Source organism: Pelodiscus sinensis, chromosome 11 (genome assembly GCF_052426305.1).
Source record: "Pelodiscus sinensis isolate ZL-2025 chromosome 11, ASM5242630v1, whole genome shotgun sequence".
Lineage (NCBI taxonomy): Eukaryota > Metazoa > Chordata > Testudines > Trionychidae > Pelodiscus > Pelodiscus sinensis.
Window position 1 is genome coordinate 5,321,729 of NC_143062.1, and position 17,670 is coordinate 5,339,398.

A 17,670-nucleotide genomic window follows, 5' to 3' on the forward strand; every position below is an offset into this window, starting at 1 on the left:
GCTCCTTTAGCTCACTCCAACTCAAGCTCTACAAGCTCATTTTCACCATCAAGGTGGCTCCTTTGATCTTCACCCTTTTCTCCCCACCTTGCATTCAGCTTCTTAATCCAAATCTACAGGCAGGATCCCACTCTCTTAGAGTATGTCTACACTACCACCCTAGTTCGAACTAGGGTGGCTAATGTAGTCATTTGAAGTTGCAAATGAAGCCCGGGATTGAAATATCCCGGGCTTCATTTGCATCTTGCCGGGCGCCGCCATTTTTAAATCCCCATTAGTGCGGACTCCGTGCCCGCGGCTACACACGGCACGGAGTAGGTAGTTCGAATTAGAGAGCCTAATTCGAACTACCTACTCCGTGCCGTGTGTAGCCTCGTTCCAAATATGGCATTTGTCAGGAACAGAATAAACCAAGCACCCTCACACAAAGGCTTCTGAAGCCTGTGCCATAATATCCTGCTTATCGAAGGAGATGTCCTAGACTCCCACTACACAGTGCCAGTGCTGTGTAATACAATGTAATCCCCTAAAACACCCATACCCTCAATACATCTTCTTGATGTAATGTCAGTGAAAGTAGCAGCCTCTTTTATACAAACATGTTTAACTTTTTTCATAATAGGAAAAATAAATAAGCTGCTGGAATCCAATTGCTTTTTGGACCTCTGCATTTTGGTACCATAATAGAATGTACATTGTACTCCAATGGGTAGAAAACGAGGACTTTTTTTTTCTAACTAGCCAATAGATGTCACTGCTGCTTCAGAAGAAATCCCATTGATGTAATTTTCTGAGAGTTGAGAGGCAGGTACATGTTCCTACCCCACTCAAAATAAAGTGACACACTCAGAGATAAAGTCGTCCTTTCTAGGCTTATTAATAAAGACAGTTTCAAGAAGAAATACAGGGTCCAGCGGCCAAAACCTTCTCCTCAGCCTCAGCTGCTAATATGGTTACTTTGCACCAGGTTTCACTCTCTTTCACTAAGATCATCCCTGTCACTAACCCTAATTTTCTATGCCTGAGGCCCAGTCTCACCTCCGTTACCACCAGAAGATTCAACTTTATAGATGTGCTAGCAGATAAGCTATGCCACTAGCAAAGCAAGGAGTCACACAGCTAAATCAGAGAGAGTTTAGAATGCACAGTTTCAATCATGCGCGCCTATTATATAAAAGCCAAGGCGATATAAAATATAAAGCCACTCTGGCCCATTATATAAAAGCCAAGGTGATAGTGGCAACTGGCCCCTGCTTACATCATTGCTTTGCAACTATTGTAATAAGATTGAATAAGATTTATGCAGGAAAAAAGTCCTGATGCTAAAATAAAGTTAAATATGCTTTTATTTGCTTAGCTATTCCTATTTCATAAAAGGTATCGTCTCTATTCTGGACATCATTTTGGAACCTTAATTTTCAATGATTTTACTCTGCCCGGCTTAGATATTCACAAGAAGGGACCACTAGGACCATATAGTTTGATCTGCAGCCCAACACAGACCAGATAATTTTATCAGTGCTTTCTATAATGGAGAAAATTGTTACTGCTGTGCAATTTAGTAAGTGTAGATTTAATGAGTCTTCATTTAATATAGTTCTTTCAATACATCTGAGAGCATTGAGGCTCTTAAAGCGGGTAAGGTAACTGAAGAAGGATGATAATACTGTGCATTTACATTGCACCTTAAACTTCAGAATTTCATTATTAAGTCACATACTAAGCCACACCCGGTGAGGTAGGTAACCATTTTGCAGATGAAGAGAGTGAGGTACAGAGAGGTCCTAACTTGCGCAAGGTCACTTAAAGTCTATGGCCATACAGGAAATACCGGAGTCCTTACTCCCAACTATTCTCTTAAACTAGGATCTTCTGTTTGTACTACAATCTATCTATCTATTAGAAATGACGTGTCTGGCTGTCCATCTGTTTGTTTGACCCTGCTATGGGGCCTGGGGATCCATGCCTGCACATTCCCCATCCCTTGCTGTTCCATATGGGTGTGTAGCAATTCCCCCTCCTGCTGTGAGGCTCCTACAGGGCCTAGCAATTTCCCATCCTTTCCCCCACCACTTCACTTGGAATGTGGGGATTTCCTTTCTCTCCCCCCCCCCCCGCCCAAGCCTTCACCTCCTTACAGGGCCTGGGTATTTCCTTCGTCCTCCTCCACCTCGCCAATTCACCTGGAGATTTGCTACCCTTCCTCCCCTACAAGGGTCCTCATGGGTCCTAGGGATGCCCTTCGACCCCCTGCCTCTGTGCAGCTCCTCCTTCAATTTCCCAACAAAATCCAGCCAACCATTTCTTGAGTTGCACTCCTGAGCAATGCCAGGTACATCTGCTAGTGTATAACAACGGTAAAAGCCACTCTTCCCTTCCTTTGTATCTTCCCTTCAGCCCAGCCCCCTTTTCTCTCATACCTCCATTAACGTTTTACATGGCTATAATGAAAAACCTTGGCTGCTAGCTAGGTTAATTGATCTCTGACAGATGCACCTACCCAGGGACAATTGGTGATGGGAGACATGGGGGGCCATCAGCCATGTGTCCACCCTGCCCCCAGCTGGGGAAGGGCTGGGACATCTCTCCTCCACTCCAGCTCCACCTCTCTCCACATTTGCTCTCCTCCGCCACTTCCCCAACCCCCGTTTCCATGCAATGTGTTCTGGGGGACTAGTGGGGTCAAGAGTATGGCATGTCTGTGGGAGTCCAGCCCCTCCCCACACACCAGCAGCAGTGGGAGAAGCAGAACAACATGGCCCCAGCGCTCTCTGCTTCCCCAGCCACATCGCTCCACTTCCCACTGGTGAGAGTGGGGGTGGTCCTGCCCTCCCTTCCCCATACAATATACTGGGAGAACAGTGAGCTGGGGCCGAATTGCTCTGCTTCCCCCACCATTGCTGATAAGTGTAGGGGGGAACTGCACTTTTCTGTGGAAGCCAGCCCACCCTCACTCTTGCTAATGCACCTGGATGCTCAGGGACTGTTCCCAGCAGCTGCTGGCCAGCACCTTATATGTGCCCCCTCGTGCCACTCCTGCACCCGCCTCCTGTTTGTCAGTCAGGAACCAGTGAAGTCACTCATGGCGGGCAAACATACCAGAATAGCAGTGGAAAGGACAGCCACTTTTTGAACTTCATACTAAATTTTGGTGATATATCTGAAAATGAGGTCATTCGTCTTCCTGATTGCACAGTATGCATAAATATGTATCACGTACACGTATCTTTCCAGTATGTCTTCATGTTGGCTGGGGGTGTGCTTCCCAGCTCCAGTAGAGACATATGCTAGCTCTGCTTGAGCTAGCACACTAAAAATAGCACTTTGGCTTCAGTGTCTTGCTCTGTCTGCCCAAGTAAATACCGAGGGGGTTGGGCAGGTTTGTAGCGGGGCAGCTAGCCCAAGCCATTGCCCATGCTGCTGCAGCCATATTGCTAGTTTTAGCCTGCTGGCATTACCAGAAGCAGTGTATGTCTGGCTGTTTGTGCTGGAAAGCACCCTCCAAGCTACTGCACAAAGAACTGTGAACAGCTGTTGAAATAGTCTGGTCATTGTATTTATAGAAATGGATAGCACAGAAGCAGAGGGTCAGAAACCATCTCAGTACTGGTGGCAATCGCCTCCCTGAAGGGATGAGTAATACACGAGATTCTCTTTATAGAGATTCTTTCACACATTCCCATTGGAAAGGATGTACCCTTGTCATAGTGTAATACGATAGTCACATAAAATATAGTCAGAAATGCTCTGCACCCTCTGTATGACCTAATTTTGGGGCAATTGTTCTGGTACAAGCAGACTTATCATATCTACCACCATATATGCATTCTCTGAGGCAGTGGTTCTCAAACTTTCTTCATTTGCAGACCCCTACATTTTTTTTAATGGAGGTGCAGACCCTTTTGGAAATCATAGACATAGTCTGCATACCTCCGTGGACCACAGGTACGAAACCACTACTCTAAGCTAAGGAATTATATTGTATTGTCATCCTCTGACCTTTAATATGTATTTAAATGCACTCAGTGGGGCAGAGTTCATTCTGCTGTGTGGAAGGGGAAGTCTATTTCTGGGCATCAGAGGTAAACTGTAGATATAGGGGGCAAAGGAGTCAGCCAGTGCATATACAAGTGCCAGATTGTTGGTGTCACCTCAGACTGCAAGCCTCTTCAGTCATTCCAAATCAAGCTGTTTGTTTTCTTGGCACAAATGTTCCATTCATAGCTTAGTTCAGGAAATGTGTAATGGCCACTACAGTATGGCTTGGAACAGTGGTCCCCAACACGGTGCCCGCAGGCGCCATGGCGCCCACCGGGGCATTTGTAGGCGCCCACCGACAACCCGGGCTGGCCCCGCCCCCGGCGCACTGGAGGCGCCAGCCCCAGGCGCGCGACACTCACCGGCACCTGGTGCGTGGCGCTCGGGCGGCCCCAGCCCCAGGGCACATGCGGGCGCGCGGTGCCGGTGCCGGCCCCAAGCACGCAGCTCGGGCGGCGGCGCCAGCCCCAGGCCCACGGCACAAGGGGCTCGGGCGGCCCCGGCCCTGGCGTGCCCCAGGACGCGCGGCCCCGCCCCCGGGCGCCCGGTGCGAGTGTGGCCCCGCCCCCAGGCGCCCAGGAGCCCGTAAAGGTTGGGGACCACTGGCTTGGAAGATGCAATTAAACTTAAATGACAGAGGAAAATGTACTCTAATCATTCACTTTCCTTCCTATGAAAAGATTAGTTGCTGTAAGCAGCTTTGTATGAAGAATTCACATAGTGTAGTGTAGCATATGAACACCAGCTTTAGTGGGACTTGCTGTCATAGGGCAGGTTTACACTACAAGAACAGGTTGATGTAAGCTATACAGTTTGAGTTACATTAGTAGCGTAACTAAAATCAATGTAGTTTAGATCTACTTACTGCTGGATCCACATTGCAGGTGACTGACAGAAAAAACGCTCCTGTCAACTCTCCTTACTCATTCTGCTGGAGTACAAGAGTTAACAGGAGAGTGATTGATTTAGTGGGTTGAGTTAGAGGGTCTTTACTAAACTCGCTAAATGGAATGCTAGTGTATTGATCGCTGTAGCATCGATCCACCCTGTAGTGGAGACAAGCCCTTAGTTTTAGAAAGGAGAAAAACAATATTATTCTCTGTCTATACAGTGCAAGTTTAGAAACCATTGTATTCTCTTCTAGCAAAGGAAACTATTGTAAGATAGGTTTGAGAAGTCTTAAATTTGGCAAAAATATTTAACATATAGAAAATGCACAGTGCTGCTAGAAATCAACACAGTACCAATAGTTTCTATATTACATGACAATGCAACTTATCTCTATAAGTGCATTATTCTGGGGGAATTTATTAATAAATAGGTTATATTTTCAAACAGTTCAAGTGCCATCCTTTTAACTACATGAAAAAGCATATATTGTGAGAGATTGGTGCCTTCAACAAGCAGCATGTTTCCAAGTTAACTTTTTAGAAGTTACAGAGGATATAAACTGAAGTATTTCCTTTCTTTCCGCATCTAATTAGCTCATAACTAAAGATTTCTGTCCATCTTTCCAGTTTTGTTCTACACAATGTAAAGAGGAAATCTTAAAAGTTGTAAAATATATACATTATTAGCATAGCAGTCCTGAGTCTGAGCCCTGAGTTTTTAGGAATCCTGGTCAAAATCAGTTCCCTTTTAAATATGTTGAACTTGAAAGCTCTTTGTCATGTAAATATGTGTTTTCTGTTTTCACATGATAGGTCTACTGTTTACATTTAAGCCTTCTATCTCAGTCATAATTTCCTTTGAAACTGGAAAGCTTTCTTTCTTTGAAAACCTGGACTTGCTTTTTTAATCCAAATAAAAACAGCCTGAAGATACGTTATGAGTGAATATGAAGGATCTTTTTGAAAGTCGTCTTGAAGTTCTCGTTACAGAGGGGATAGATGAATGGATTTAAAGTGGAGTTTACGTAACCAAGCCAAATAGTGAACATGTAGAAACCCTGGTTGCAACAGCTTTGACAATAGGCTATTACCATAAACAGCACAAAATAAGGAATCCAGCACAGCATAAAGGCTGCCATTATAAAACCCAACTGCTTGGCTGCTTTCTTCTCCCTGTTCAGATGCACCCCTTGCATGGACTGGGTGCGCAGTCTCAGCCAGGTGCTCTTCAGATAACCAAGGCCTTTGTTAGTCTTGTCCTCAGCACTAGAAGTTGGCTCCAGGGTGGAATAGGAGTCATTTTTACACAAGACCCCTTCTATGAAAGTGTGCTCATCTGATGTGTCACTTAACTCTGGCCCCTTCTTGACCGACACATACTTAATTCCTACTTTATCTGGTCCTGACTGAGTCTGGGCAATAGCAAGAGGAAAGCAGTTCTGGTTTACTACTTTGCTGTCATCTTCTGTAATGAGAGTGTTTGGGCAGTTGTCAAAGCTGCCAAGTTGAAGTTTTGCCTCCATACGTTTAGACTGAGGAAAGTGGAGATTTACATTGCAGCAAGGATCTGCAGAGCTTCCTTTCAAAAGACTTGAGGGTATATCTTTATTTGACTTTTTGTGGCAAATCTTTTGCTTTTCCTGCCCTTTATGATGTACACTTTTGTTTTCTGAGAAAGATCGAAAAGATCCATTGATGAGCTCTCGGTGCTGACAGTGTTTCCTGACAGCTTTGTATATTTTTGCATAGAACCATAACATCAGTAAAGATGGGACATAGAAGTTGACAATTGCTGTCAACACTTTAAACCAGGTGACTTGGGAGAATTCTGTTTCACAGGTAACTTCACCCACTGTCCGATTCCTAATATTGGCAAAAGCATGCCAGCCTTGAATCGGGATGATCCACAGAAGAGAAATCAGCCAAGCTCCAGAAATCATTACCAATGCTCTAGTTTTGGTCCGGTACTTGAGATAATTGAGTGGCTGTTGTACTGAACGGTAACGATCTATGCACAATATAAAAAGGCTGAAGATGGAGGCTGTGGAGGCTACATAATCCATTGAGAGCCAGAACAAACAGGCTAGACTGCCCAGTACCCACTTGCCTTTCAGTAGGTACATCATGTTCAGCGGCATAACAGCTGCTCCAACTATAAGGTCTGCAACGGATAGGCTGACAATGTACAGGTTACCAACTGTTTGCAGCTTTCTTTCTGTTTTCACTGCATATAGGACCAAAATATTCATGATGACTGTGATCAGTGAGATGCTACCCAGGACCAGACCTAGTGGGATTGGGTGAGTGACTGTTGAGTTATTTGTTGTGTTTTTGTTGAGCTCACACATTTTTTTGCCCAAAGTCACAGAGCAGAAATCAGGGCAAATGTCAGGATCTTGGCAATTCGCTTTTGTTTACAAGCCTGGTTGAGTTTATAATTTGTTGCTTTCTGGTTCTTTTTGTGACTCTGTAAGAGAAAAAAATAGCATCATAGTACAAGGTTATAAGGAACTCAAGAGGACATCAAGCCCATCTCATCTCCCCACCCAGCCTACTGAAATAGGATCAACCAAACCTAGACCATCACTGACAGGGTTTATTTAACCTGTTCTTTACAACCTCCAATGACAGGGACTCCACAAACTCCCTTGGTTCAATACTGGCAATACAATACAAATAATGCTGCACACTTTAGCATCATACCTTTCCTTTGATGGGGCTTTGCAAACATTCATCAGTTTTAGGCTTGGAAACATCGAATGAGTTGTAGGAAGCACACAGGACCACTGACGGGGTAGGGCCTGGGGCTCCAGTCCACCACCACTGTTACTACAGCAGTGGCAGCAGCCAGAGCCCTGGGCCTTTTCAATTGCTCCTGGAGCTCCCTGCAGCACAGTCCACACAGCACTGCCCATAGCCACAACCTTCTGCCTGAGCCCATGCCCCTACTAGGGCAGAGTCAAGCCCCCTACCAACTCCCAACATTGCCCAGGGCCTGGCAGAGTGTGTCACCAGCCCTGGAAAATTATATATGGCCTTAGTGAGGCTGACAACTTTTACTGGGATTCTGTAGGTTGGAAGAATATTCCACACTATGTATCTGTTCAGGCTGTCAGATAACTTTGAAAATCAGTGAAACTGATGATGATGGAGGAGTGCCATCCTACTTTTATGATCATCCTTATTGTAAATATGTGATCTACACAGAATCTCTTGGGCCTAAATCTAGCTTGTTCTTTTCTACTCTTTGCATCCACTGTGTAGTTCAAAGTGGGTACTTGTATGAAATAGGGCTCCATTCTAGCCTTGGTTCTGTTTGTCATTACCATGCATTTGCTATTGGGAGGGCAGTATTTTATTCAACTATCAGCTCCAAAATAATAAGGCATTACAAATCACAATGCCAATTCATAGTTTCTGTTCCAGCCAAACAGAAGGGACAAATCAGTCCTAAGAGTGAAACCAAGGATGAGACTAAATCTAAAACTAATTAAAGCATCCAATCAAAATGATAGGTGATTAAATAATAGCTAATCTTTTCCTCCTCAACATAGGGATACATGAAAATTTCCAAATTGAGATTACATAATTTACTACATTTTGAAATTCAAATTAATAAAATAGCCTGGTGAAAACAAGTGTTTTCAGGATTAATGAACCACTCTCAACCCATAAAATATGCACATGTGAAATTATACAGGCTTTGGAATAACTGAATTTTATTAAAAAATTGATGAATAATATCAATGTTTATTTTTATTTATTGTGGGAAATTGGGGGGTGGGGAGTGCCAGACAATAGGGAAGATCAGATAATAACTCTCTGACAGTAGATGCTGAGATTCAAAAAGCTAAAGCTTTAACTTCTAAAACACAAATCCCCAACTTTACTTGTCAAAATATACAAAGTGAATATTCTGAAATGAAACAAATCCTTAAAGAAGTGCTTAGCTAGCATTTTTTGCTTAATTTGCCTATCTGAAATTTCAGGTATATTTCAGAAATTTTTTCATCAGTTTGTGTATGGTGAAGTCTCTATTTACTGCAGTATACTAATTTAAAATTTGAATCCTTCCAAACCTTCTTTTATTGAAAGTGAGGTGTTTTTTAACTCAAGGTTGTTTTAAATATATGAAAAACTACCAATCAAGAATAGTTTTCAAATAAATTCCCTTGGTCCAATTACATACACTCCTGCTTGCACACATACCAGATAACTAGAAGAGTTTTTTTTTTAAAGCAAGAATGAGATACAGATGCCTCTCTGCTAATAAATCCCATAAGTGTGTCTCATCCATTTAGCTTAACTCAGTAAAAACGGAATCATTTGGAAATAAGCCAGGTTTAGATGAATCCAAGAGCATTCATAGAAAGAATTTACACTAGTTTAACTAAATCAGTTTTTTAAACCACTTTTAATTAAATCAGTTCAAACTTGTGCATAGAGAAGGCCTGAGCAGCTGAGTGGAGGTGGCACTGGATCACAGTATCTGAGAAATTATTCTTATTTGACTAGTATTTATAGCAGAAGTCAGGCACAGAATCCTAGTTAAATTAAATGAATTGTCTTCCTGAGAGCTGAAATAGGCATTTTAGGCTATGTCTACACTGCAGATTTATTTCAAAATAAGCTATTTCAGAAGATATCTTCTGAAATAGCTTATTTTGAAATTGCGCGTCTACACACCAAAAGCACATGGAAATAGTGCTTAGCTATTTCAAAATAGAGTGGCCACACTGACTGGACACTAACTCGCATTTAAGGCCACTGGGAACCACTTAAGGCAGGGCATCAGGTCAGCAGTTACTTCCTGTGGCTGCTGCTTGAGGCTAGCTGAGGCTCTTGCTTAAAGGAACCCCTATTCTGCCATGGCTCAGGCTTTTTTCTTTTGCCTGCCTCCTCGAGGGACAGCAAACCCTTTTCTTTTGCCTGCTGCAGTTGTCCTTGTGGACCCCTCAGCTTGCTAGTGATGGAGCCGGAGCTGCCTCTGGGCAGTCTACGGCTATTCCGGCTTGTGCTGCAACTCATACAGCAGTTTGTGCCGGCTGCAGCCCAGGCCCTGCAGGAACCCAAGCCCCAGCTCCTCTGGGAGACCCTCCTTGGATCTCTGTGGCACGGCTCATGCAGCTGAATCCCCCCCTCCCCCCTCTTCACACCTTGCACCACTGCTTTTGGCTTCTGGACACAACCAGACTGGTGGGACTGGATTATCCTGGAACAGTGGGGAGGCCAGCATTTCCATGATAATCCAGTCCCACCGGCATGGCTCCAGAATTTCAGGATGAGAAAGGAAAAGTTTCTGGAGCTCTGTGGGTGGCTCACCCCGCCCTCAGGTGACAGGACACTCACATGAGACGCACCATTCCCCTCCGGAAGTGGGTTGCCATGGCTTCTGGAAGCTCGCCACGCTGGACAGCTACTGATCTGTTGGGAACCAGTTCTGCATTGGGAGATCGACCATCGGGGCCATGCTCATGCAGACACAGCATTCTTGGGCTATTGTTCCAAGGTGTAGGGTGGACTAAGGAAAGGGGTGGGAGAGTGGTTCAAGCCCTCTCCCTTGGAGGTTTTTTTTAGTACCACCCTCACAAAGTCCTTCCGGAGGATGGGGTGAGTAGCGGGGGTTGCTCCAGTATGGCAGGGGAGGGAAGAATAGGGAGTTGGGCTGACGGACTTCCCAAGGGCTCTGGTACCCCTGTGAATCTCTGTTTGTCTCCTTTTGCAAGTGATGTGGGCCATCAAAACCGTCCTGCTGCACAAGGTCATCCACCTTGGTGATGTGAACACCATTGTTGGGGGCTTTGCCAACATGGTTTCCCCAAATGTGGGGGGGCCATTGATGACACCCACCTCCCCATCCAGGTTCCCGACCACTGGATGAGATACTTTTCAATGGTCCTGCAGGCCGTCAAGGACCACCAGTGCCAGTTTACGGACATTGGATGGTCAGGGAACGTGCATGATACCTGCTTGTTCTGAAACTCCAGCGTCTTTGAGAAGCTGCATGATGGAAATTTTCCTTCCCCACGGCACCATCAGGGTTGGGGACGTGCCCATGTGCATGGTGGGGGATGTGGCCTGCCCTCTCTTGCCTTGGTTCATGAAGCCATACACGGCCATGTTGACCATGCTACAGCGCCAGGCTCAGCAGGGCTCATATGGTCGTAGAGGGCCTCTTCGGGAGTTTGAAGGCGCAGTTCAGATGCCTTCTCACCTGCCTGGACCTTGGGAAGTGCAACATCCCTCACATGGTGTGCTCCACAATATTTGTGAGTGGAAGGGGGAGGCGTTCCGGCTTGGCTGGGGGGCGGAGGCTGACCGCATTGGCAGTGCCATCTGGCAGGCCCATCAGGGGTCTGTGCACATGCGGGAGAGGGAGAGTTTCTCGCAGCGCTCAGCGCTCTCTGAGGGAGAGTTTCTCGTAGCGCCCCAGTGAAACTCTCCCCTAGGCGCCACTAGAAGCCTGTGCATTGCCCCTCTCTGAGTTTCCTCCAACACTCCTCCCCTCCCAGCCTGCACTGTTGAGACAATAAAAAAGATAGTTTGTTTTGGAAAAACTAAAATCTCCGTTTCTTTTTATTTAGGGTCAGAGTAACTGGGGAGGGACAGGGGAAAGAACCTGGGAGAGGGGAGCAAAGAGCGGGGAGGAGGGGGATGAGAACCTTGGAGGGGGAGGAGAGAGCTGGAAGATGGAGAAGAGGTGGGGAGAGGCTCATGGCTGAGGCTGGGAGTGGTGCCTGGCTGTGGTGATCCCACTGCCACAGGTGCAGGGGTCACAGCAGCCTTGGGGGAGGAGTGTAAGGGGGAGTGGGAGAGGGAGCTACAGCGAGAGCAGGCATAGGAGCAGGAGCAGGCGGTGAGGGATTACACGGCCACGCACATGGTGCAGTGCTGAGCTAGCAGCTCCCACCAGGTGTCTTGTCGCAGCTGGATGTCTTCCTGGAGCCTGTGGTGGATGGTCTGCTCCAGGGATCGGAGTGCTGTGAGGTGCTCACTCTGGAAGTCGTCCATGGGTCTCCAGCACCTGCTGTTCCCTTGGGTTTGGGAGGCTGTCCCCGGGGGGTGTTGACCACCCCCCTCTCACAGCTGGTCTGGCTGTGGAGAATAAAGAGAGATGGTCAGTCATCCCCGGGGACACTGTGCCTGAAGCCTTCCCCCCTCTGTGAGCTGAGAGCAGCTGCGTCTCACCACGCTGTCCCCAGGAGCGGATGCTACTCTAAGAGTGCGGGCATGCCCGTGTGTGTCCCCAGCCGCCTTCTAGAAGTGGCTTGTGCAGGGAGGGTGTCCCACCTCGGTGTCATGAGTATGTCAGGCCTCTCCAGATACCCTGCACAAGGGTCCTCTGTGGCAGCTTCCTTGTGCTGTGTGGCCAGGAGTGGCACAACACATGCTCTTGCATGCAAGGCTGCAAGGACCGAGTGAGAAGTGTCCCCTTCCCCGGACAGCCCCTCCGCTTCCTGTATGAAGGGAACGTGATGGCACTCACATGATGTTCCTTCCCTGGCCTCAGATGATGCCTGGGACACATCCACAGCATGAGGTACACAGCTCCAAGGTCAGGAGGGTGATGGTGCTGGCCTCGTCTGTTCCTCCTCCTCCTTGTCTCTGTCCCCTGGGAGGCTGATGACGGGCGTCTCAAGCCCCAAATCCACTACCAGGGTCTGTGTGTGAAGGGACTGCCCTGCCCACCAGGATGCAGTCCAGGTCCTTGAAGTAGGGGCAGGTGTGGGGTTTTGCCCTGGAGCAGGAGCTGCCCACACTGGCCCTGGCAGATGCCTGGCAGAGCTCTTTTACTTTCAGCCACACCTGCTCCTGAATGCAGATGTGTCCCTTGTTGGCCAAGCTATCAGCCATGTGGCCACAGACGTCTGCATTCCTGCATCTGGCGCAGATATCCTGGGGCTAATCTCATAACCCCAGACCTCAACAAGGTCCAGAATTTCTGCACCAGACCAGGAAGGCACACGTCTCTTTTGGTCCCCGTCAGGCTCTTGAGAGCCATCTGACTGCTCCCTGGGAGCAGTAGAGGGCTGGCTTGGATCAGCAAACTGTCTCATTTTTTGAAAAAGCGAGGCAATGGCAGCCTGCAGGGAGGCTCAGGGCTGTTGGGGCCTTGTGCTTGCTACAAGCCCTTTCTACTGCAGCTGCAGCTTTAAGGGCTCATGGGAAAGGGGTGGAATATAGAGTTTTCCTACAGAGTGGCCAGCAGGGTACCTTGGGAAGGGATAGAGGCCCATTATTTTGAAATACCTTCAGCTGCCCTGTCTATACAGTCCCTATTTCAAAATAACTATTTTGGAAGACGCATTATTCCTCGCAGAATGAGGTTTACAGATTTTGGAATAAGCCGCCCATTATTTTGATAATATTTTAAAATAATGCTATTGCTATGTAGACACTTGCATAGTTATTTTGGAATAATGTCCATTATTCTGAAATAACTTTGCTGTGTAGACATACCCTTAGGATATGTCTAGACTACATGCCTCTGTTGGCAGAGGCATGTAGATTAGGCTACCCGACATAGTCACGAGGCATAAGGGATCATTTGGCAAAGGCTTCCCCTGCCAACAGATCTGTGTCTAGACTGTAGTGATCTGCCGGATCATCTGATCATCGGCACAACGCGGTGGCCATATTTATTTTAATTATTTAAATCCCCGCTTCATTGACTATGTCGGGTAGCCTAATCTACATGCCTCTGCTGACAGACATGCCCTTAGTGTCTTGGATGAGTAAACATATTTACATCCCCTAACTTTGTATTATGAGTTAGGATACGATAAAATAAGGATAATGCATTTATTACTGTACAGTATCTGGACAATAAAAGCTACTCTATAATTTTTTCAGGTGAAACTTTAATTTTCACAGAATCCTTTAACACCCCTCTAATATCTTCTAATATAACATTTAAGTAAACTCATTAACAGGTGCTGAAAAAAGTGGATTGAAAATAACTATAAATATGGATACTGCAATGACTGAATAGCATGAAACATTTAGGAAGACAAAACTGCATTTTTGTTTGTTTAAAAAAAAAAAAAAAAAAAAAAAAAGATACAGGTGGTTTTCCATCACCCTGCAGTGAGATGGTGGCTAGAATACACAGTAACCTCCCTTAATGACACATCAGAGAATAAAAGTGACTCGGGAGAAAACAACGAGGCTGCGTCTAGACTGGCAAGTTTTTCCGCAAAATCATCTGATTTTGCAGAAAAACTTGCCAGCTGTCTACACTGGCCACTTGAATTTCCGCAAAAGCACTGACGATCTCATGTAAGATTGTCAGTGTTCTTGCGGAAATACTGTGCTGCTCCCGTTCGGGCAAAAGCCCTCTTGCGCAAATCATTTGCACAAGAGGGCCAGTGTAAACAGCACAGTACAATTTTCTGCAAAAAAAACCCTGATCGCGAAAATGGCGATTGGGGCTTTTTTGCGGAAAGCCGTGTCTAGATTGGCCACGGACACTTTTCCGCAAAAAGTGCTTTTGCGGAAAAGCATCCTGCCAATCTAGACGTGCTTTTCCGAAAGTGCTTTTAACAGAAAACTTTTCCGTTAATAGCATTTTTGGAAAATCATGCCAGTGTAGACGTAGCCAGAATAAATTTACCAGAGAAGTGGATTATTTAGCAGTTGAATTACCAACATTGGCCTCTGATCTGCACCCAGGGAAGATTTCCCTATTGGAGTCTTCATTTGTATAGTCAATAGCTTGTATTTTTATCTGTCTGGGCACAATAGAAAACAGAAAAGCCGAAGTTCAGCATCCTGAGACAGTCAGTCCTGAAGGTGTCAATTTCCTGATGTAAGACTGCACCTTGCTGGCTAGTTAATGGAGCATTATACCAGGGGATCAGAGAGTGTGTCTGCATTTACTGGGGATCGGTGCTGCGGCAAGGAATCCTTTGGGGGTCAGTTTAGTGGGTCTAGCTGCCAACTGCTCTCTCATTGACTCTGGTACTCTGCCAGAATGAGAAAAATAAGGGAAATCATTTTCCCATTGACCCCCTGCAGTGGAGGCCCCACAGCAATTAGACCTAAAATACATCGACTCCAATTATGGTATTTATGTGGCTGGAGTTGTGTAAAATAGGTCTTCACCCAGAATGTAGAGGGAGGCTCCTTATTCTATTCTCTGTAATAACAACTGAATCAGACTGTGCAGCAACAAAGAAAGATAGATCACAGTAACAGGAAAACACAGCTCAAGGAGGAAGCAGGGCATGTTTTACCTTACTCCCTACTGAGTGGTGACTCAAGGCATGTTTTACATGTGCAGTGTTTACTTTCTTTGTTCGTAAGGTTGCTTCCCCTAACTGTAATGGTAATATAGGAGTAACAAGGGTAATAATAAGATGTTCTACAAGCATGTTAGGAGCAAGAAGAAGACCAAGGACAGGATAGGCCCCTTGCTCAGTGAAGAGGGAGAGACAATGACAGGAAACTTGGAAATGGCAAAGGTGCTTAATGACTTCGTTTCAATTTTCATCAAGAAGATGGATGGTGGCAGGATGCCGAACATGGTGAATGCTAGTGGAAATGGGGTAGGTTTAAAAGTTAAAAATTAGAAAAGTTAGATGTCTGCAAGTCACCAGGGCCTGATGAAATGCATCCTAGAATATTCAAGGAGCAAACAGAGGAGGTATCCGAGCTTTTAGCTATCATCTTTGAAAAATCATGGAAGTCGGGAGAGATGCTACAAGACTGGAAAAAGGCAAATCTAGAAAAAGAGAAATAAGAACAACCCAGGAAACTACAGACCAGTCAGTTTAACTTCTGTGCCAAGAAAGATAATGGAGCAAGTAATTAAGGAATTCATCTGCAAACACCTGGAAGATAATAAGGTGATAGGTAACAGCCAGCATGGATTTGTAAAGAACAAATCACGTCAAACCAATCTGATAGCTTTCTTTGATAGGATAACGAGTCTTGTGGATAAGGTAGATGTGGTATCCTTAGAATTCAGTAAGACATTTGACACACTCTCTCTCATGATCTTCTTATCAATAATTAGGGAAATCCAGCTTAGACGGGGCTACTATAAGGTGGGTGCATAACTGGCTGGATAACCGTACTCAGAGAGAAGTTATTAACGGTTCACAATCATGCTGCAAGGAGCATAACAAGTGGGGTTCCACAGGGGCCTGTTTTGGGGCCAATTTTGTTCAATATCTTCATCAACAATTTAGATGATAGCATAGTGAGTACACTTATTAAGTGTGCAGATGATACCAAGCTGGGAGGGGTTGCAAGTGCTTTGGAGGACAGGGTCCAAATTCAAAGTGATCTGGACAAACTGGAGAAATTGTCTGAGGTAAACAGAATGAAGTTTAATAAGGACAAATGCAAAGTGCTCCATTTAGGAAGGAACAATCAGTCCCACACACACAGAATGGGAAGTGATAGTCTAGGAAGGCATGCTGCTGAAATGGATCTAGGGGTTATAGTGGACAACAAGTTAAACATGAGTCAACTGTGCGACACTGTTGCAAAAAAAGCCAACATGATTGTGGAATGCATTAATAGGAGTATTGTGAGCAAGACACGAGAAGTCATTCTTCTGCTCTAGTCTGTACTGATTAGGTCTCAGTTGGAGTACTGTGTCCAGTTCTGGGCACCTCATTTCAAGAAATACGTGGAGAAATTGGAGAAGATCCAGAGAAGAGCAACAAAAATGATTAAAGGTCTAGAAAACATGAGCTATGAGGGAAGTCTGAAAGAACTGGGCTTGTTTAGTCTGGAAAAGAGAAGACTGAGAGGGGACATGATAGCAGTTTGCAAGTACACAAAAGGGTGTTATAAGGAGGAGGGAGAAAAGTTGTTCTCCTTGGCCTCTGAAGATAGGACCAGAAGCAATGGGCTTAAATTGAAGCAAGCGAGGTTTAGGTTGAACATCAGGAAAAACTTCCCAACTGTCAGGGTGGTTAAACACTGAAATAAATTGCCTAGCACGGTTGTGGAATCTCAATCACTGAAGATATTTATGAGCAGGTTAGACAGACACCTGTCAGGGATGGTCTAGACAGGGCTTGGTCCTGCCGTGAGGGCAGGGGACTGGACTTGGTGACCTTTTGAGGTCCCTTCCAGTTCTAGTGTTCTATGATTCTGTAAAGCAGAAGCAGCCTAGGACTCCTCCAGTTTTCTTCTGCAAACAGTGCCGATGTCTCATCCTGACAGGGTAACTGTTACTCTCTCTGCCATGGCTTTGCCCTCTGCCACCATCTGGCACAGCCTCACTCCTGGGCTGAACTCTGGCTCCCACCATTCCTCCCCAATTTTGTTCCTCAGCCTGCTCACCCCCGCCTCAATTATCTGAATCCCTCCTCCCACTCAGTCAGTTTCTCCCCATTTCAGACTTTGCTCCATACCCTCATTTGGCCCCTCCTGAGCATGCATAGTAGAAACAAGCCACAGCAGGGTCCTAGTGCTAGAGTGCCTGCTCTGGCTGGGGTCCCTGGGCTCAAGCCTGCAGGATTCCAGCTTTGCACCCCTGATGGCTCTGTGCCGTAGGCAGCTATCCTGCACACTTTTTCCTATTTATGGCTCTCTTCTTGATGATCAACAGTAATCCTTCTATCTCAAGGGTAAGATTCTGCAGAAGGCCATTTATTTGGGTATCTTCTAAAATTGAGTTTGGGCTGCTCCATAAGCTAGAAAACGAGATCAAAATGTAGATAATGACCCTAGCTGGCATAGCTAAGATTTGAAATTGTAGTCAGCTCAGCGGGCACAGAAGTCA

General features: G+C 45.8%; 1 protein-coding gene across 5 annotated transcripts in view; it reads right to left on the minus strand.

Moving 5' to 3' along the window:
* Window positions 1-5,283: 5,283 nt before the first annotated feature.
* HRH1 (histamine receptor H1) overlaps window positions 5,284-17,670 on the minus strand; it is a 51,441-nt gene continuing 39,054 nt past the window's right edge. For 2 of the 5 annotated variants that reach the window (XM_006117618.5, XM_014570744.4), the window contains one exon: window positions 5,284-7,395. In XM_006117618.5, coding sequence (XP_006117680.2) covers window positions 5,864-7,276 — 1,413 coding nt within the window. In that variant the 5' untranslated portion in view covers window positions 7,277-7,395 and the 3' untranslated portion in view covers window positions 5,284-5,863. Of the gene's footprint in view, window positions 7,396-10,277; window positions 12,024-17,670 lie in introns of all 5 variants that reach the window. The other 3 variants (XM_014570746.4, XM_006117617.5, XM_075939624.2) reach the window with 3 other exon arrangements.